Source organism: Camarhynchus parvulus, chromosome 11 (genome assembly GCF_901933205.1).
Source record: "Camarhynchus parvulus chromosome 11, STF_HiC, whole genome shotgun sequence".
Classification (NCBI taxonomy): Eukaryota; Metazoa; Chordata; class Aves; order Passeriformes; family Thraupidae; genus Camarhynchus; species Camarhynchus parvulus.
The window spans coordinates 19,062,827-19,084,878 of record NC_044581.1 but is presented as its reverse complement, the minus strand read 5'-3'; the positions used below and the strand labels follow the sequence as shown (position 1 = coordinate 19,084,878).

The following is a 22,052-nucleotide window of genomic DNA, read 5'->3' as shown; positions in this document are numbered from 1 at the left end:
TTACTGTGGGGAGTCAGGAGGGGCCCATTCTGTCCTGCCAAGGAGATCAGCTGGTAAGGAGGTACCCCCTCTTTGCTGGAAATGGTTTCATTTTAGATGAGACTGTCTGCTTTTTCCCCGCCTCTTCATTTTCGTTTTCAGCTTTTCCAAATGCATTATTGATATTATTTTTCCTTGGTTATTGTAATTCTGCACCTTCAAGGATCTTACTGTCATTAAAGCTGGGCACAGACACATTTCCGACTGAAATTCCCATGGCCAGTCGTGGCTGCCCTTTGCTGCCCGGTATTTTTGGGAGTGTGGCTCCAGGTGGGCTGCTCATAGGCTTGGAGGAAAGGAAAACCAGGCAGGATCCTGTTGGAAACCTGGTTGGTTCTCACTGCAACGCTGCCAGGTTTGCACAGGCATTTGATTTAAAGTAACATGTGACGCCTTTAGCAGCTGGGCCGGCGGGTGTGAAGAATTGTGCCTGGTCAGTTCCCGTGACATCGGCAGCAGTTAGGAATGGTTTACCTGGGATCACAGAGCAGCCTTCTGCGGGGAGCAGCAAGAGGCAGAAACCCCTTAGCATGTGCTGGCTGAGAGGGTGGATGGCATTTGTGGTGGTTGGTGATGGCTTCTGTGGCTCAGACAGCCCTAGACATTCTTCTCCTCATGTGTTTGTTCCAAATGCTACAAAAATCCATCAGAGATTCCTTTTAAAGAAGATAATACTTCTGCTTGGGAGGTCTCTGAGCTGGAGATGCTGATGAGTGCACTGGGAAGTATCACTCCTTTCTTGCTCTTGTCTTCTTGTCTGTAGCATTTGGTATTGCCAGGGGAGGCAGCAGTCTGAGCTCAATGAAATCTGGTGGGAATAGCAGTTCAGATGTTCACAGTTTTCAGAATAAAAAATTCTATCTTCATTGGTGGAGAGTAGCTGTGCACTGAAAAAAAGTTGTTTTGTGGCTTACTGTCGTTATACAATTCCAGATTCAGAAATGGGTTGCAGAGGCCAGGACTACAGTGGAACTCTGGGCTGTCAGGTTCTGTTGTGATGAAGAAAACAGAATTCAAAAGCCGGGAATGCATGCCTACATGGGTAATAAGACTGTTGAGAATTCTCATTGTTAATTATATTGGAAAATTAAAGTAATAGCATTTATGTTCCAAGGAATAAGCTAATTGCTGACTGTTAGAATCTGGCTGGAAGCTATTCTGAGGTGTTCATTAATCTCATATTTAGTTACTGCTTTCTTCTCGTGTCTTGAGCTCAGCGTCTCAGCTGGAGGGGAGGATTAGATGGAGCCCCCGACCTCCCCTCTTGTGTGATGTGTCACATCTGAGGGCCTGTGTGACGTGGCTGCTCCTTTGCCCCTGCAGTGCTCTGGGTGTGATTCCTGGCTCGAATGGGGGGCTGGAGCAGGGAGCTGGGTGCTTCCCAGGCAGCTGCCATCTGCAAGTCAGGGAACTTCCACTGGATCAGTGTGCATGAAGGGAGATGGCTTTTGCATTGGTTGTGCTGGAGTTTGGATTTCTGTCAGTGGGTGTTAATTCAGTGAATAGGGGGCAGTGGGGGGATGTTCTGAGGAGGTCACATCCGTCCTGTGGGAAGCACTCGGTGCTCCTGGTGAAAAGCAGAGCACTGCAGGAGACACTCAGAGGGAACTTCAGATCCCTGGCAGCCCTTACCTGCCTTTTTTATTCACAGGTGGTGGTTTCACCTTAAGGTTTAGTTCTCTTCATTTATTCTGCATTTTGGAGGGATAGAAGCCTTCCTCCTTTTTGTTGTGGATTTAGTTGGAGCATTTATAGCTCTTTGTTCTGTGTTTCTGTGCTAACACACGACCTTGCTGTAACTCCTGGCCCTTGTGCCCTCAGCCAGCCCTGTTTGTGCTGCAGGAGCAGGACAGGAGGGTTTGGGCAGTGCTGGACAAGGGGCTCTGCTGGACAGGGGCCTCTCAGAGCCCCAGCCTGAGCACAGCTGGCCTTGGGGCTGGGCCCCACCTCTCTGCAATGTCACTTTTCCCCGACACTTCTCCTCTTTCATCATCCCAGGATCACACTGGCAATTTGTAGTCACTCTGTGATGATCTGCATTGTCCACCTTTTTATTCTCTTACACTCTCCAAACAATGAATGTGTGCTACTGTAAGAAATTGTGACTTTTTTCTGTCATGTGCTGAGCTTTGATTTTTGGTGGAAGATGTTGAGTATCACAGCAGATACTGGTGATCTCTGGTATTTGGTCTTAGAAAAAGGCTGTTGTATCATATTGAGAGGATCAAATTTGTAATGCACTAATATGCTTAGAAATAGTTTTCAGGTGTCTCTTCAGTGCTTCTGAAACTCTTGACTTTTCTTCAAAAAGATTTATCTTTAAATGTTGTGGATCTGCATTGGTGTGCAGTGATTTTTTATCCTAATATTTACTATGGAAGAATAATAAGATAATTCTGTTTAGCTTTGCTTTTTATTGTTTCTGTGAACAACTAAAGAAATTACTGTGTCTTTCTTCCCACAGAAAGGTGAATGGGTTTTGGTTTCTTTCATGGTGTCTCTTAACTACCATCTGGCCATGATCATATCTTCCTGCCAGTAAACTCCAAATTCCTGTTAATTTCCCTCTTAAGATGGTGGATAGTTTTTAAATTCTGGTTTCAGGAGAAATTCCTACTATGTCTGTACCAAGTATGCTGTATTTTTTTCCTTTCCATAATGAACCAGTGCAATAAGTAATAGATGCACTACACTAATGTAGTTCTCATGGTATTAGTAATTGGAAAGCTATCTTAACTTCTTGTAATGTTTCTGGTAATATCTTTCGTTGATGAGGCTCCCTAGTGATTTAATTATCATCTTGAGATAAGACAAGGACTAGAAATTTAAGAGGTTGTAACATAATCAGTGTTGGAGGAATCTGTTACTTCTGTTGAGAGTTAGTGCATCGTTTTGCAAAATCAACTTGCACACTTTCCAATAGCTGTCATCATCCTGTGCTCAAAGTTGCATTTCAAAAAAATCTCTCTTGCTTCAGGACCTCGGCAAATAATTTTTACTGAAATGTTGCATACAAAGAAAACTAAATGCACAGTGAAGAGACATCTTGATGCCTTTAGGATTTTAGCTTTCATATTTTTCAAATCCTGTACTGCATTAGTGTATAAACTCCATATGGAGTGTTAGTTAACTCTCTTCACGTTTTGATCACACTAAACAATTCTTTTAGGCCTGAAACTCAGGGACACACTGCAGCCTCAGGCCCCGAAAAGTACAAACAAAAGTGAGTTGGAAGGGAGGAAACTGGGGGAATATGACTTCATTACCTGAAGCTGTAATTGGAGGATTAACCCCTGATATGTGAATGGACCAAACTTACAATTGTCTGAAAACCTCCATTGTCCATCTTGGGTGTAGCCCCTCCCCTGCCAGAGGCTTTTGACTGCCCGAAATGTGCCTTTTGAAGGTCTTTAATAAATAACTTCTTCTATTCTCTTAGCCTTGTCCAGCCCCTGTTCTAGGCAGCCACTCCAAGGCAGCATCTTACCAATGGGTCAGCTGCTGTTGTTCTGTAGTGCTAAAGTCACCACTTACTAGAGCTGCAATTAAAAATACATTCTTATTTTAAAAAAAAAAGGTCACCTAATTCTCAGATGATTTGCATAGCTGCTTCCAAAACATGGAAGTGATGTTTTGGTTTCCCTGGAACTTTTGCCATCAACTCCAGAATATGGGAGGAGGGAAGCAAAAGCTGGACAACACCAGCCTGCTGTAGAATAGGTGTGAGAACACCTGGCCATGAGTAGAGAAAAGATGGGTCAGAAGTATTGGTGGCAAAGGGCCCAGAGGTCCTAGAGCTGGTGTAGCTCTCACCCAGAACGAGAGGCCACTCACAGCCCACAGTGGGGGCTCTGGTGAGCAGAGATCCTCTGATGTTTTAATCTCACCGTGTGCAAATTAAACTGGGAACTATAACTCAGAGTATCACATTCCTGCCTGTGGTGTCTAATGAACTGTAATTAAGGCTCTGCTGTGTAATGCCTTAGCTTGTGGAAGAATATGATGCATTTTTACCCTGACAAGTGTTCCAGCATCCAGTTAAACTTCTGTTAATGTGTAACTTGATATTCAGGTGATGATGCTTGCGTGTCTTTAAATTTTCTTTCGCTCGTATCTGCATTCCCAAAGTGTTCAGGTTGGAAGTGAGCTGACCTGGCTGGGGTTGTTTGCTTCATTCAGGAGAGCCTGAAAGCCCAGCAGTGGCAGTGAGCAGGAGCACGTCCTGTGCTGTGATGGGTTGCACGAGGTGCTGCTTCTGCTGTGACTTGCACTGAAGCGAACCCAGGGCGTTTTCAAATGCTGCACATCTGCCAGTGGTACAGCATTGCTCAAAACAGGTCTGGCAGTTTTTTTCCAAGTTACTTTATGAATTGACTACTACCATTTCCATATTAGGAATTTTCTGTACTTTTGTACATTTTTGAACCGAAATACTTGTGGCAAGAAAGCAGTGAGCATGGTTGCGAATATTATTAAATGCATAAGTTCTCCAAGTCTTTAACAATCTGTAGTAGCTTCTGTCTCAGGAAATTATTTTCATGCTAGAAATGACTTTCATGCTAGGAACTGATACTGCCACTTGGATGTCATGAATAGATTAATTAGCTGTTTGATGACAAGCTCTTGTGAAAGAAACAAATTGTTGTATTTAATGCTTAGAAACGGTTTTATCTAATGTAGAGGAAACCTTTTGTTAAGCACAGTGATATTCAAAGCAGAGATGCTGTTGTAGTTAGTAACATTCAGAATTGCTGTGGTGCAGCTGTGCAGCCCCTGGTGCAGGGGGTGCTGGAGGCGAGGGCAGCAGAGCTGCAGAGCTCTGTGCTGCTCACAGCACTGCCAGGGGCTCCCTCAGGCTGCTGTGCCCTGAAAACCCCAGGATGGGCAGCTGGGCAGAGGCACCAGGGGCTCTGTGCTGCTCTGCGGAGTTACACCTGCCCCCTTGTGTCAGTCTGTCCTGCACCCCCTGTGTCAGTCTGTCCTGCACCCCCTGTGTCAGTCTGTCCTGCCCCCCTGTGTCAGTCTGTCCTGCCCCCCTGTGTCAGTCTGTCCTGCCCCCCTGTGTCAGTCTGTCCTGCCCCCCTGTGTCAGCCCGTCCTGCCCCCCTGTGTCAGTCTGTCCTGCACCCCTGTGTCAGCCTGTCCTGCACCCCCCTGTGTCAGTCTGTCCTGCACCCCCTGTGTCAGTCTGTCCTGCCCCCCTGTGTCAGCCTGTCTTGCCCCCCTGTGTCTGTCTGTGCTGCGCCCCTGCATCAGTCTGTCCTGCACCCCCGTGTCAGTCTGTCCTGCACCCCCGTGTCTGTCTGTGCTGCCCCCCTGTGTCAGTCTGTCCTGCCCCCCTGTGTCAGTCTGTCCTGCCCCCCTGTGTCAGCCCGTCCTGCACCCCCCGTGTCAGTCTGTCCTGCACCCCCGTGTCTGTCTGTGCTGCCCCCCTGTGTCTGTCTGTCCTGCCCCCCTGTGTCTGTCTGTCCTGCACCCCTCTGTCAGCCTGTCCTGCACCCCTGTGTCAGCCTGTCCTGCCCCCTGTGTCGGTCTGTCCTGCCCCCCTGTGTCGGTCTGTCCTGCCCCCCTGTGTCGGTCTGTCCTGCCCCCCTGTGTCAGTCAGTCTGTCCAGCACGGAGGCTCCTGCGTTCCCCAGTGCAGCTGGCAGGGCTCTGCCTGTCCTGGCCACATCTCCTGTTTGAATGTTCTCCTTCTCCAGGATGTCTGGACTCTTTTTGCCTTTTAAGGGATGGCATCCACGGGGGCCTTCGGGTTACAGTCTTGGGAACCTTGGGATTGCAGGGACATTTTGCACCATTTCCTTTAAACCAAAACAAACCCAATAAACTTCAATGGATTCTGTAGGACTACTTTAAGTTCTTGACTATTTTCTCCTTAAAATTCCTTTCTTGTCTTAGTATTTGTGGGATGTTTGATGGTTACTCATAGTTGGGATTAAACGGGATTCTAAAGGATACAGACAGATTCTGATAGTGATGAAATAGAACTTTCACTTTTTGAAATAGCCAAACAGGCTGGTTAAACTAGAGGCTGTGCAGACCAAATACTTGACAGATTTTATAATTATACCTTTACTTCTTATAATTATTAAATTACTTAGGTTATCTGTTTGTTACCAGATTTACTGTGTTTTAATATTGTTTTGACTAGACAGGTTTCCAGCACAGGCTGGCCTGTGAACATGGATGGGAACATGAAGCCAGTTCAGAAGTATTGATTTTTTCTTTTTTAAAAGCTGAACAGAGAATTCTCATGAGTAAAGCAATAGGGATTTTTTGTACTTTATTTAAAAATCACGCAAGTAGGATCTCAGTAATGTGCTGTGTTCCAGCAGAGTGTGTGTGTGCAGCCCTGAGACAAGAACAGGGCAGGTATATCTGCCCATTTTGTTTAAATAGCAAAGTATGATAAGCTCTGCATCCTTACAGCCTGACTTAATGGAAGGTGCCAGAAGTGGAGAGGGGAGGGCGCTGCAGCCTTGCTGGGAGGCTGGGCAGGGAGAGCTGGGGGCTGCACCGGAGGCTCCTCCTGACCCACGCAGGTGTTACAGCAACTCAGAAATGCTGGTGCAGAACTGGGGACTCTGCTGGCTTCAGTGGCACTGACTATTAAATTAGTCTGCAAGACCAACAGGATTTGGCAGTGATTTTTAAGGAAGGTTTTATTTCCCTGCTTTGGTGCCTGAGCATGAGGCTTGCTAACGGAGCAGTTAAGCTGGATTTAGTCTCCATTTTGCTACCTGTAGCCAGTTTTTACTTTGTGTTACTATTGTGGTAAAGCCTGCATGAGTAGGAGTATAGCAGCAAATGGGACTAATAGGAAAATATTTTATTCTTCCTTCTGCCCCCACTACGTGCAGCTGGCAGTGGCTGAGGAAGATGCAGATGACTCAGTGCATACAAAATTACATTCAGTGTGGCACCAAAGAAATCTATGATGGTTTCTTTGACCTATTTTTGCCTGTCTTGTTGAAGAACATGATATGCAAATGCTGGTCAGATTGTGATAAAATTAGACTTGAAGAAACCTAGCTGGGTAATCCTGCTGTTGAAGAATTTCCACTCACTGTTGTGTGAGTGCTTTCATTATGGTTTTTATCAGCACCCTGGAGCCCTGTTCTGAGGTCTGGCCCCACTGCAGTGGTTTGTGTGCAGAGCTCCCCGGGCTGGTGGCCTGTCCCTCTCTGCTCCTGGGGCAGGCAGGGGCACTGAGGCTTCTTGAGAGAATTTGACTGAGCCAGATGATCCCACCATGGTGAGCTGCAGCTGCCTCTGAGGAACCTGCCCTGTCTGGCACCAGGGAGCATCATTAACAGACCAGCTCGTGGGGCTTGGGAATTAGAATGGCTGTAAAATCTGCTTGCAGATGCTGCCAGAATGAGCACGAGTCAGTGAAGAGGAAAATTGAGCCTCTGATATCAGGATATGGTGAAAAAGGGGTGAAGAACCATCTACCTCCTTTAGTTTCTCTGTTTGATGACACTTGCTGTAGCCATTGACGCAATTCATGTACTGTAGATACAAAATAAACCTTTCTGTTTATGAGTTGTTCGCTTCGCTGGGTTGTTCAGGAATTAAGGGATTAATACAGAATATGAATGGGAAAGTTAAAAATGTGAGACTCAGTGTTGGGATTTTTTCATTATTGTCTTAAAGGACCTGTTGCTTATGAAATTATTTTGATTTGTGCTACACAAGAATTATAGTTTCTAGGGACTGGAGGCACAGGTTCCTGTGGAGAGGAATTGGTGGGAGAAACCAATTATGTTTGGCTTTGTTTAAAGCATGGCTCTCCATATGGTCTTCAAGTGAACCTTCCTGTAGGGTGGGGTTGCTAAAAAACTGTTGAGGGGCTTTTGTTTATGGGACAGGTGGCACACTACATTCATTTTTGTCTAATCTGGAAGGTTTGTTTGAATCTCATTTAGATTTCAGTAGGGAAATGTCATGTGCCTGAAACAAAAAACCTACTTGCAATGTGCCTTGGCTTCAGATGCTGTTCAGTGGTTTGTTTGGTCAACTGCTTGTTGGATGAAACCTAAAATACATCTAAATCAGATTTTGGGGGGGGGGTTCATGTTTTTGTTTTCTTAGGAAGAACTATATTTGTTTTATCTGTCAAAACCTGCTGTGTGTTTAATGGTACTTGAGCTGGAATTGGTTTTGCATTTATCTAGCAGATAAGAATGTTTGTTATATAAGTGTGTCCAAGCAATAACAAAACTCTGTACTAATGCAGTTAGCAGGAAATAAGTCACCACATCACATCTATAGCTTTTTTTGTTCTAGATTCTATGATTAAGTTCACTTTAAAAATTGATGCATTTCTGGTTTAGCCAGTTGAGAATTTCTTCTGTTCAACTGTAGTTCAATTCATTTTTTTTTAGAATAAGCCTTAGTTTTGATGTCATAAATGCTTTGGAAAAACCATCATTCTGTTGTTGATTTTGAGTGTTGATTACCCTCACTCTTAAATATGACCCTTTCTCCTAATACACCATCAAAATGTTTCAGGTATCAACAATATGTTCTGAATTTGGAATTGGTCTTCTGCCTACACTGAGAAGGGGAGGTCAGCAGTAGCTGAATCTTAGGGTTATAGAAAACTGCTGGAGGTGGCAAAAGATCAGCTGATTTAGTAAAGATTCCACAAAATTTATTGCACTGGAGTTTTGCCAGATTACAGCCAAAAGTGAACTAAGAAATAATGAAAACTTGGCAGCTCTGTGTAAAGCACTAGAGGTGCAATGATGATCTGAAACTCATATTTTCTGCTTTTATTTCTACCATCACCAGCAAAACCAGATCAGAGGTGAATTGGGAGGCCTGGTTGAATTTCTCTGGGTTGGTTTGATTGTTTGTGCCATTAGAGCACAATTTAGTTTACCCTGGGTGCTGAATCACTGGTGGTGCTTAAGCTTCCCTCTCTGGTAAGTGTTGTTTTCCTAAACTTTCTATCTTGCAGGGAAATTTTAATGCTCCTTTGTGATTTAAGGCCCCTTGAAGCCTCTTGCCAGAGTTAATAACACTTTTCATGGAGTCTTGAGGATGCAGAGCAGGGAAATCAGTCATTTTTTGCTTAGGGTAAAAGATGGTTTCCTGCTGGAGGAGCAGGACTGTGTTTGAGCCATATGATCCCAAATATTCATATCTGTGCCAGCTGTTTCAGATGTGGGAAATGCATGTGCTTTGCAAGGAATGAGACCCACTTCGTTTCATGCATAAAGTTGGGACTGCTGAGCCAAGGAAATGAGAACAATAAATCTAGATTTTAATTCCAGAAAGTTCAAAGTCTTCAGATACTTTAAGCGGTGTAAAAGCAATATATTCCTCCCTATTTTGTGCATGTGTATTCTGCTGTACCATTAATTTAAACAGTCTGGATGTAAAAATGTCTTGCTAGTGTGACATTCTTCCTAAAATTCTGTGGGTATTTTTCAGGCAGAAAAAATGCTGACCATTTTGTGGTTTTTTGGAAATCATGCGTAATTATGTCATTTAACCACACAATAAGGCTTTCTGTGGTAGTGTTTTAGATAAACAGGAAAACTCATTTTTTACTTTGTTTTCATTGCAGAACTGTCTTTTTTTATTTTTACTGCAAAGTTCTTTGATTATTTTCCTCAAAAATATAGCACAACATATTCTGACAGGAAAAATAAACCATTAGCAACCTCCTAAAAGTTCTTTTCCAGCGTTGGTACCTGTCACAGCAGGTCTTCTCCATTTTGAGAAATAGAGTGTTTTATGTCTGATGTGCCTGTGTTGCCAAGAAAGTGATGTAAATATGAGCCATTTACATAGCCCTGGGGCAGATGATTTCTTCATTAAGGGCCCTTCTCCTTTTGCAGGGAAGTTGGGATGAATTGCTAGAATGATGGGAGGCTGGTGTGGCTGGCTCCAAGGACATTGGATCCAGGAGCAGAGGCTCTCAGGAATTTGTGGCCCTGAACTGTGGTGGCTCCTGGAGCTGCTCTGGGGGCTCAGTGCAGGAATCACCCCAGCCAGTAACACTTGCCACTTTATTCGGGGCTAAAAGCACAAAAGGGCATCATTGGGGAGCACGTCTCCTGTTTAACCCTCTGCCTGGGGCTTTTTCCTCCTGCCTGTGAGCTGTGGTGGTGGCAGATGGGGGATGCAGGGCAGGGATGCTCTGTCACAATACAGGGGCTGCACTGCACACCCTGGCAGAGCCAGACCTTCCTCAGCTTACCTGAGCACAGCTCATTCCTTCTGAGCCTGCTTTGTAGACCAGATCCTTACCAGACAAACGTGTTACTGCAGCTGGCCAGGGATACCTCTGCATGGAGCTGAGCATCCAGCATTAGCAGATGTTTCTGTTAGGACAAAGTTGCATTTTAATGCAATATTCACTGTACTTACTCTAAGAGTGGAAGTAGAAGAGAAACCAAAAGCGACTGCTAAAAAAAGACAAGGATTAGTAGTAAAAGAGGGCTATTCAAATTTTAGGGTGTTGGAGGAATTAGAGTGGAATAGAAAACTCTCCAAGTACTTGGTGCAGAGAAAACAGATGGAAAAGTTTGTTTTGTCCATCAGAGAAAACTTTCTCTCTTGCCTTGGCGCAAGAAAGCTGTAGCTGTGTTATTTGTGGGGGAGAGCAGTAATTCATGTAAGAAGAGATTTCCACCACATTCAACTTCTCATTTTTCCTTGGTAAACCAGCCTTGAAACTTCTGCTTGTGGAAAAACAGGTCAAATCTCATCACCCTAAACTATGAAAAGATGTGTGATTTGAAAGTGGGGGTGGCCTCCTGTGTTGGGCAAATGTCATGGTGTATTTGTTGGCCAAGACCTGTGCTCTGATACTGTGCTGTTCCCTGGTTTTCTGGGGTTTTTCAGCCAGCCTTGGAGCTGCAGTTGTGGGAGGCAGAAGCAGGATCCTGGGTCTTGAGTGTTACAAAGCGAGGACTGAGCTGTGGCAGCTGGGGAGTTGGGTTGTTCTCTGCAGCTTCGTGCCTCAGTCACCTGGAGCAGTGCAAACTTCGCTGGAGCATGGAGGCTGCCCAGGAGGGCTGGAGGTTCTTGATCCTTGCTTCCCCTTCCCAGGAGAGGGTGTGTGGAGTGGGCATGGAAAGGCAAGGCAGCAGTTTGATCTGCTGTGAGCTGCGGCAGAGCCAGGGACTCACTCCGCCTCACAGCCCTGCCAGCCAGGCGTGTGCCCTGGTACTGCGCGGCCTCATTTATCTACACTGCCTCATAAGGTACTTACTTCATCAATAAAAACCACAATGATAATGAATGCTAGCACATGGTTGGGTTTTCCTTAATGAACCCTCTCAGTGAATGAGCCCTGGCCTTTGAGAAGCAGCTTTGGTTCGTGTGGCGGCATTTGCACAACACTTCAAGATCTCTAAGTCATGGGGCTGTGGAATCAACCTTGTGTATTTCACTTTCATTTCTTGTATTCTGAGCAGTTTGCTTTTTTATTGAAAGCAAGGTTAGATTGCTCTCTGGGTGAATGGCCAGTGAAAGTGATAGTAAGTATGTTTTATTGATGAATTCACTTTCATTTCTTGTATTCTGAGCAGTTTGCTTTTTTATTGAAAGCAAAGTTAGATTCCTCTCTGGGTGAATGGCCAGTGAAAGTGATAGTAAGTATGTTTCATTGAGTTTTCATATAACTTGTAACTACAAGCTGGGAGGATGCTTCTGGCGAGTTTATAAACGTGTAGGAGGACAGGATTATCCTGATGTTTTAAAGAGAATGTATTTTGTATTGAGGATTGAGATTTCTCTTGTGATTAGGAAAAAGGAAGTTTCTGTAGGACAGCTTTTTTCTGATGAAGTGAATAATGTGGATTTCATGTTTTGCCATGGCTTTGCTGTGAGGAAGGAGTGGCAGGAGGGAGTGTTTGTAGCACTGGCAGCATGGACAGTCTTTGAGAAGGGGAACATATATTTTTATTGCAAGAAAAATGCTAATGGATGTAGTTGCAATCTATTTGAAGTACCAAAGAGATAGAAGTAAACAGTGTGTATGGGACTATTGTCCTTTTCTTGTCTGCCTCCATCAGACAGGGAAGCAGCTGAGGTTTTCTCCCAGCCTCTCTGATGAATTTATCAGTAGACTTGGGCTGCCACACCCCAGGCCACTGCTGCTGCTGTACATCCTAAACTGATGGCACATCTTTACTTGCATTTGAAATGCTTTGGGTTAAGTCAGGCCTAAGTGTATACAGCTAAGGTTTTTTTTCTTATAAGAGTGTGTCACAGGTAAATGTATTTTATAGTTTCTTAAGGGATAAAATGAAATCTAAATGTAGAGTTGCCCTGGAGTTTATTAATTCTGGGTTTGGGAATATGTAAATAACACAGGATTGAGTTCATTGCTCCAAGCGCCTCTTCAGTACATAATTAATTTCTAATGCTGCTTGCAGGAAACTCTTTGGTCTCTTTTGAGCTTTGCAAGCCAAGAAGGGTGTGTTGGCCTTGAAGGAGCAATGCTGCCTGGTGTGGAGAAGAGTCAGGGTAAAAGTTTATCAGCAAAACCAGAGTTGGTGCCCTGTGCAGCGCTTCATGTGCCAGAGATTTTGGCTCCTTCAGCCTAATGTTGGTGGCACAATTCAGAGCTGTTCATGTTTTGAGAAAATGAAGCTAATATTTGAGGCTTGTGCTGCAGTATTTGTAGAGAATATTGCAGAACCATACCTTTTAAAAGAAAACAAAAGATTACAAGTGTCGTAGTATATTAAAAATAGTGTCAAGAAAAATAGAAACTTTATTATATTGGAGAATCTAGAAGCAGAAATTTTGCTGGCTAACATTTAGCATTAATGTTTAATGTTGATCCTTCTTGAAAGAGCAAAGATTGGTTTTTAAAGCTTTTTTTAAACTTGCATTCAGTGTCATCTTCAGTTTTGAGGCTTGTGATTACAGCGAAGATGAACTTCATGACGTGCTAATACTTTAAAATGAGGCTGTGTCTGGACAGTAATTTTTTTGGTATGTGTGTCATTGCTGAAATCATAGTTTGATTCTGCTTTGATTCTGACTATTCCATTTCACACATGATCTTTCTTTCTGAAGCTATTCAATGTCAAAGATAAAATCTGAAGTGTTTAATCACTGGGTATCCATTGAGAATTTGTTTGATGTGAATTGGCCTGCTCTGATAGCTGACAAAAATTAGTGTGGCATCTGCTGTCTTTAATGAACATGTGCTAAGTGAACTGTGAGAGGCTTTCCAACCAAGTGTGAGGTTTTTATTAAAGTAGTTTGGTTGAGTTTTAATCTGGTTTTAAGTTTACATTTTCTGCTGTATTCTAAAGTATGTGGCAAATGAGCATGAGGGGTATTGTCCTTTTCTTAGAATTACTGCTCATGTTAGTGGCAAAAATGCTTTCTTGGTTACATCTTCCAAAATCCTCTTTCTTCATTTTGCAAGTTTTGTTGTGGGAGGCAAAGACAAACCAATGGATGAAGCATAAAGAGTGTTGAAGGAAATGTATCTGCAAAACACTGACATTGGCAAAGAAGGATTTAGCAGAAATTGGTTTTTATCCTGGCTTCTGTCACTCTTCTAAGCTTATGTTTGTGCGGCACATTCAGATTGTTGAGTATTTGGCTCTGAGGAAAGAATCTCCCTTAGTTCCTCATCCTCACATTGAAGTGCTTACTGCAGCCTCGATAGAATTTTGTGGCACAGCAAGAAGAGAATTCTTTCTAAAAAATGTCAGTGGGTGGAAGGGGGGTGGTTGTCCTGAAAACCAAAGCAAAACATTCTTAAGGCCTTCCTTGCTTGTCCTGGAAAATGCAGAAACCCCAACAAAACAACAAAAACCCCCAAACCATCCATGCAATTGCTACAGGCGTGGTGTGGGAGCTGTGTGCCAGTGATGTCCCATGGTGGTGGCAGCTGTCCCTGCTGGCTGCTACTGGCCTCTTGGGGGGTATATTTACTTTTGTCCACTGGGCAGACTTTATTTTCAAGTACAGAGAGTGTTAGGGTTTTATCCTAAATGGTGAATTCAACTCTTGTTGAAATCAGAGTGCACATGTGTTAATTCATCCTCTGAATTTAGAGTGACCTATCATTATCCCAGTTCCATGTTTGTGATTGCAGCACCAGGGGATTTTCCTTCATCTCTTAGCTGCTTCTTTTGTTGTGCTATAAAGGAATGATAAAATATGTTTTATATGAAATACAGTGTACTGATGATGATGAATGTGAAAAAGGCAGGCATTTTTGGAGACTGGTAGAAATCCTGAATCCGTTCTATTTTGAATTGATTTAGATCTCAATTGGTAGTGAATTTTAAGCAATAATCTTTATTGACATGTCTTTCACAATCACACAACATTAATACTCTATAATTGTGCTTGAGGTTGACAAATGCATTCCATCTTCTAGTTTTGGAATGGTGTATCATGAGTAAAAAATGTAATGAAATGTTTCAGGTGCTGTTTGCATGTTAAGCCAGTGGCCTGCAAGGGTTTCATGCTTTTTGGGGTGTCTTGGTCATTTTGATGTTAGAGTCCTTGTAAATGTGCTCAAGTGTTCTTTGTTGAATGGGACAAATCCAGAAAATCAAACATTACTTTGCTTTTGTTTTTGCTCCCTGCACAGTGCCCTGTTGTAAACTGAAATCACACATTCCTGAGTGTAAACCGATCATGTTCCCAATGGAAATTTCAGGAATACTTGTGGCTACTTTCAAAATGTGCAAATCTATTTATTTTTTTTCCCCACTTGTTTTTCTTCCCAGCTTTTGGCGCTGACCGCGTTCATCTGCATAGAGACCATCATGGAATGCTCCCCTTGCGAGGGCCTGTATTTCTTTGAGTTCGTCAGCTGCAGTGCTCTGGTGGTCACCGGGGCTCTCCTGCTTTTGTTCAGTCTCAGCCTTCACACAAGAATACCCCAGATCAACTGGAATCTTACTGTAAGTTCATTTGAATCCTCCCTGTGTTAAAAATAGCTGCAAATCTGGTTTAAGTTTGGTCTTTGGGCTTTGCTTTCTCCTGTTGTTTAGTATTGTGTATGAGTGTTCTTTATGCTGAGTAAAGTATACATTTTACTTACATTTATTTTGAATGCTAACAGCAGAATGAGCTGTGAAATGTGGCAAGATTAAACTACACTAATAGAACTAAAATCGTGTTCTGGTAGATTGTCTCTGGGAGGACAAACTTCCTGCTAATGCCAGCAATTAGGCTGTGTGGGTGAAGTGGATAAAAATGCAGCCTGTAGTTATTTAACTTGGACAGATGCTGATTTACAGCAGCATGTTGTTCTCTCTTAACCTGGGGGGTTTTTATATTAGGACAAATTTGCTACATATATTTTCTTACATAGGCTAATACAATCATTGGGCAGTAGTGTATAAATTAAGTGCTTTCTGTGAAAATTGGGTGTTTTGTATTGCCTACACACCTAACTATTAAACATTGACTGGCAATGCTTAACGTGTTCTCAGATGTGAGGAGTTTTAGGAAGAGAACTGCTGGTGGTGCACATTCCTTTTGCACATGTCTCTATTTTCATGCTGTATTCTGAGTTAAACTTTCAGACTGGGTTGCATAAACAGAGGTCACAAAATCAACATGTTAAGTCACTCTAGTAAAAGATCTGTCAGCTTCAAGGGCAATATTTATTCCAACTTCTTTGGACAGTACAGATACAATTGTGCCAGTGTTCTATGTTATAACAGTAATTTTGCAAGTACTGTCAGAGTCCCAGAGGTTTTTAGGTTTCTGTGTGATTTAAAAAAAATTTAAAATGTAATTTATTAATGTAGCAGTTTGCTTAGTTTCTCAGCCTAAATGACTTGGTTAAATTGAGACTGGAATGTGGAATTAGGTGATCCTTTCTACCCTGGGGCTGCATAGTTAGTTGATGAACTCCTTCTAGGAGTGTCTGGTACATAGATAAGGTGTTGTGTGGCTGAACTGTCCAGAAATGATCCCTTTGTGGTGGCATCAGTTGTGCCTGCATAGCACCTGTTAGGAGTTGTTTTGGGGAAGGGGGTGGGGTTAAAAATCCAATCAGTTGTGCTTTGGGATTTCTTTGTTTTGTTTTATAAAGGTATTTCAGTTTTTGAGCAGTGGTCACACTCTGCAGCCCCTCCTCAGTGGCATTGGAGCAATGAGAGCAGGTTGGACATCAGGCACAGGGCCCCTGGAATCCCCTGCAGGGCTTTGCTTCAGCTCACACGGCCACATCCAGAGGCAGCAGGAATCTGCCATGATCCCCCAAGGCTCCTTCTGTTAGTTGTGAGCTGGAGATGAAATGCTTCTCCCATCCTTGTACCAGAGCTCTCCAGAGGTGAGAAGGGAACTGGCAGCTTGTTGAACTGATGAGACCATCCTGCTTTCCGGTGTGTCTTACAGATTTCAGCAATCTGATTATATTTGATTTTTATTTATGATTATTTGATTTTAACAAACAGTTGGGACTGTTTCTCTGGCAGGAGTGGGAGATTATCTTCAGTGTTCAGTGTTTGGGACCATTCTGTGATTCTACAGCTGTTTCTGCTCCTGCAAGTAGAGTGTGAGATCAAAGCTTGCTCATAAAACACCTGTGGGACATTACTTTGGCCAAGTTAGTAAGAAATTTAAGAATGTAGGGTTCTGGCTGACTTTTTTTTCCTTTTGCTTTTTTTTGGCATTTTGTTTTTTACAATTTAAATGTATGTTCATACATTATTTGCCTCTTTCAATATTTATTACTGCCCTGTGTTTTGGTGGTTATTTTTACACTTTTGCAGCCTCTGTATATGACAGAGTTACTACAGGAGTTGCTTTCTGAGCAACAGTCCTTCACATCCCTGAGTGCCTTAGGAAGAAGTCACTCCTGCTTATGTATAAATTCATCAAGATACATGCTTTTAAAAATATATATGACTTTATAATGCATATTTCCCTTATGGAAAGTCTCAAGCATTGCTTTTAGAAGCTGTGTGAGAAGAAGAGGCTGTTGCAGTGCTTGAAGGAATTCAACTGACTTAAATTTAGGAAAAAATCTTTCTTTAAAAATACCACTTCTTCCTAGGAACCATTGCAAACATTTGCTTTCAAATGATCCTGTGTATTAGAAGGTACCTGGCCATCAGCTGCTATTGTCCAACACAGGATTGTTTCCTTTAAAAGTTTATTAAAATTATAATTCTTCCCAATGTGTTGTGGATATTGGCAGATGTCCCTTGTCCCTGGCTGGAATGAAATGTGGATGAGTATGGACTAGCATCTAACAGATGTGCAAAGGTGCTGAATTTTTAAAAAATGTATCATTTTAGCCATTTGGGGAAAATATATTTGTTTTCATACTAATTAGAGACTTGCCAGTCATTTTCATATTTTCCTGAGGTAAACATGCAAGAAGCATGGAGCTGGTGAGGGCAGAAAAGAGCCTTGTCTGGGTGTGTTGGAGAGAGGCTGGTTTGTTCCAGCAAGATGAAAGAACAGTCCCTTGTCTGTGTTGTGCAGCACTATCAATAATATGCAAAAATGCAAAAGCTGGGGAACCTGTCAGTGCAAATTTCCATTTCTTTTATGCCTCAGAGCTCAAAGGGAGCCCATCCTGCAGGGAGACAGGAGTGGCCCAGGGGAATGGGGAACACAGCAGCTCCTGCTCCACCAGGAGCTCGGGCATGGTTGCTTTCAGAGAGAGCTAATGAATTCTGCTGTAGTTTAGTCTTTGCCTAAATTTTAATTTCCAAATTACCATGAGGAGCAAAAAAAAAATTTTTCTTTTTCCTGAAATTCATCATTTGCATCTCCTGTGATGTACAGGACAGGTCCTCCTGGATCAGCCTGGGGTGGGACTGGGATCCTGCCCTGGGAGTCTGGGGCGGGACTGGGATGCCTGGAAAACTGGGGCTGATCAGCCCTGGGGCTGGGCTGACCTGCCTGGATGCAGGATCTGTACCTGGGTGATCTGCCCTGGGAGCTCCTGGGGGTGGGACTGGGATCCTGCACTGGGATCTGCTCCCAGGGCTGGGCTGTGACTGGGATCCTGCCCTGGGATCTGCTCCCTGGGCTGGGACTGGGATCCTGCCCTGGGATCTGCTCCTGGGGCTGGGACTGGGATCCTGCCCTGGGATCTGCTCCTGGGGCTGGGACTGGGATCCTCTCTCCTGCTCAGGGAGACACCTCAGTGGTGCCAGGGAGCTGGGAACACTGGAATTTGGCAATGTCCCTTGGATGGAGGTTTGTGTGACAAGGGGAAACCTGTTTATCTGAGTACCAATGTAAATCATTGCATGATCAGCCAGTAGAATGAGCTGTTTGTCAGTGTGTAGGGAAAAAAATCTTCCAAGACATTTTGACCATTGATTTTTTGTTTTAAGTGATTTTCTTGAAGCACCCACTGGAGTTATGGTAGTGTATTTTTGGGAGTCCAGTCTGACTGCAGTGTTCCAGCTTAGAGCAGCTCAGAAGTGAGGCACAGAACTGAGCACAGCACAAAATCAGAGTTCCACTGCACTCAGTGCCAGGGAAGCACCCGGGAGCAGACAGGGACCCAGGTGTGTGTGTTAGAACACACAGAGCAGCTGGGGAGTTCTGTGCTGCCTGAACACTGATTTCATCATCTCTGCAGAGCTGGTTGTTTTTTATTTCTGCAGCAGTGAAACCCTGTGTAGCAAAGCAACTGACACTTGAAGGAGTTGGTAGAAAATTCCATGTGCCTGAGTGACAGAACTGTCCTTGCCAGCCTTGCCTCTGCACAGTGTAATTACAAAGCTATAGCTCAAAGTCCTTCACAGGGCAATCTTGATTTTTATTTATATTTTTAATTTATTTTTTCCCCTTCTGCTTTGAAAAAACCATTTTGCTTTCCTTAGCTGTTGAATGAAAAATTAAGTCAGTCATCCTTGACCTTTATACTTACTGCTCTCAAAATAGCAGTACCTGTTAAGGATAAAAATGAACATTTTATGTGTTTAAAAACAATTGTAAGAATTAATTTTCTCTCGGCTCTTCGTGGACTGTTCTGGTTTGGTGCATGGTGTAAATGTTACTCTGTAATAAATGCAGTCTTGAGTTTTAAGTACAAGAAAGATCATGTATTTTGGTAGTTATTGCAGGTGTGATCTATTGCTTTGTGACAGTAACTTTCTGAAATTTATATTCATGGGCTCTTCTGTTGGGGAAGCAGTGCTTTTGTGTATCTTGTGTTTACCTAGGTAACTCTAAATATACGAGGGGAAAAAGAGATGGCAGTTAATGCTCATAGGGTTAATTTGGTTCTTTCTATCTTGCTCTTATTTTTGCTTGATTAACCATGTTTCCATTTTTAATTGTAGTGCAAAATACTCAAACAGTGTTTAATAACAGAACAAAATCCTGGGAGTTTGACCAGAGTGCTTGGTTTAGAGGACTGACTGGTATGTTTGTAACCTTCAACTTGACACCTTCATATAGAAGCAAGGGAAAATGTTCCCAAACCTTGTAAATAAAGTACTGGTTGGAGGAAAAATTAAGGTCACTGTAAAAAAAAATTTAAAATAATAATTTAAAAATATTAGTAACCACACTCCCCCTCCCTTCTCCTGACAAACAAACCAGCAAACCTAAACAAAACTAAAAGGAAATGTTACTTTGAGCTCTGTCTTCTATGGAAGATAACTCAGACACCAGCAGGTGTCTCATTCTGATGCTGGCTTCTGTCACCTTTTGTGGCAAAGTCAGGCTGTTGAAATGTGCAGACTTTGCTTCCAGAGTACATCAGTTTAGCCACTTTAATCCCCATCAAGATGTAAAATTTTGGATTTCAGAAAGCAAGTGACAAGAGCAAGCACCAGTTTAAATGTGCTATCTCTGTTTACACGAGTTTCAGCTGCAATATGGTATTGTCTGCCTTTTAGAGAGTACCTGGGCACCTGTGCAGGACGATGTACAGGATGGAAAGGCAGGGCAGGAATTTTGGTTGAATGATTCCTACAAGCTTGTGTGAGGTTGTGGGGAGCTGTGGACAAAGATGTGTGGATGCTGCTGGAGCCTCGGAGCGTCAGAGGCAGCTCTGGTGATGTCCCAGCCTGAAGGGCTGAGCAGCAGCGTGGAAGATCTCAGCAGTGACCTGGTGGTAGTTGCCAGATCTGTTAACAGAGCTCTCATTGCTAGCACCAGTTCAGCTTTTCCATCCTCTCTAATCCAGGAGCTGTACCTGCCTGGACCCTCAAAAACCAGAGTGTGGGATGGTTCCAGAATCATGGGATGGGGCTTCCTGCTTTCACAGCAGAATCAGCAGAACAAGAGCGTTGCCCTCTTGTAGCATAAAATATTTTTCTTGGCATAAGCCCATCTTAATCCATGAGTTACAACATCTCCTCTGCTGTGTCCTCCCCTGAGTGGGACAGAGAGCAAATCCGTGGCCTTGGGTACTCTCAGCTGGACTGACAGGACCACTGGGGACTGAACAGAATCACTTGCAAATAAACTAGCGAAGTGACCAGGAGTCATTTGTTCACTTGAATTATTTTGGAAGGGAGAAAGGAAGCAGCAGCAGCCTGGAGTGGGTTTGATTCAGCTCAGAGATTTGATTCTGTTGTGGATGGCAGCTCTGCACAGTATTTTATGGCACAGCACACTGTCTCATGAGGTTGCTGTAATTTCAGCAGAAATTCTTCTACCTCTGTGATGTGGTTTTACTTTGTCTATAAATATAATAGCAAGAACTTCAGCTCCATCATGGACAGATTTGAAGCAGCTCATCTTTTTTCAATTAGTTTATTCTTCCTATTGTCACGATTATTCATTTTCTCTTACGTGGAAAAAACTTGCAGTATTTTAGGGAGTGTCCTCTGCTTCTTGCTGTAGTTTTTTTTCTTTTATTTCTCCTTTTACTTTGCCCAAAGCTATTGAGGTTTTTTTGCTTTTCTTATCTTTCTGCTCTAAGTAGTAGCTGCCATATTTTGGATTAAGGACCTCCATTGCTATTTGCATCTGTGATGTTACCATTGCATGTGTCTATGGCAGTGTTACTGCTGTCATTGCTCCTAAAGCTCCAAAGTCTGCTCTGGGGGTATCAAACGATTTTCATTTTAGCTTTTTCAAAACTCAGCCTTATTATATGCATGTGAATCAATTGTTAACTGCATTAAAAAGGATTTGACCTAAACGGGGAAAATGGAGTTGCAAAGATGAATAAATTGGAGCTTCAAGACAGAATCACTTCTTTAGATTTAAATTGTTGAATTCTCTGTGTAGAATTTGATATTCTTTGTAAACATTAAACTAGAATAAAATGCCAGTGATGATGACAAATTGCTGCTGTATTTACATCAAAGTCCACTAGAAAAGGCATCAGCAGTTTAATTTCAGCAGGATTTTATATTTTGCAGCTTGAAAGAAACCTTCAGGTCCATTTGTAGCATGGAGCTAGTGATCAATGTGTCATATAGTGGGAAGGCCTGGCCTATAGCTTACACTGTGCTCCTTTGGAAAGGTCCCCAAGGTGACAATTCTGAACCTCAGAGGTCAGCAGGATTAATTAATGAGTACATCTGACCCCTGAAATCACAGACCTTCATGTGCCATCCATGTAGTCTTTAAGTATGGTACTGAGGAAGTACAAAATGTGTGTGTGTGTCTGAAAAAGCATAACCTGGATGATATGAAATGAAAGGGTAGAATATTAAATACATTTGGCTGTTGGTTCTGATGGTTAGGTCTCCTACAATTAAAATTAGCTTCATTTTGAATATGACTTCTGCCTTAACTTGGCAGCTGTTTTGTTTTGCTGTCAGTTTTGTTGGCTTTCTGATGTTAAGCTTTTAAAACAACCAGTGTTTTTAATTGTTTGAACACTGGAGTCTTCGTGTACACAGCTCAATCTTCTTAATATTCAAAGCAGTTTAGGTTCTTTTGATTCATACTGTGAGAAATTTTCTCCTCCTTTCAATAACTTCTGAGGCTCTGCTCTGTATCCTGTCCAATTTTTCAACATTCTTTTTAAAATGTGGATACTGGAACAGGGCACAGCATTGCAGTGTCCCTGGCAAAGGTAAGATTACCACCTGTCATGTCCATAAATCCAAAGGAGTGCAGAAGT

At 42.9% G+C, this 22,052-nt stretch overlaps 1 protein-coding gene across 1 annotated transcript in view; it reads left to right on the top strand.

Annotated features, from left to right (window-relative positions):
- CMTM4 (CKLF like MARVEL transmembrane domain containing 4) overlaps positions 1 to 22,052 on the top strand; it is a 37,888-nt gene that overhangs the window by 4,175 nt on the left and 11,661 nt on the right. The window contains exon 2 of the mRNA XM_030955972.1: positions 14,767 to 14,943. Coding sequence (XP_030811832.1) covers positions 14,767 to 14,943 — 177 coding nt within the window. The remainder of the gene's footprint in view (positions 1 to 14,766; positions 14,944 to 22,052) is intronic.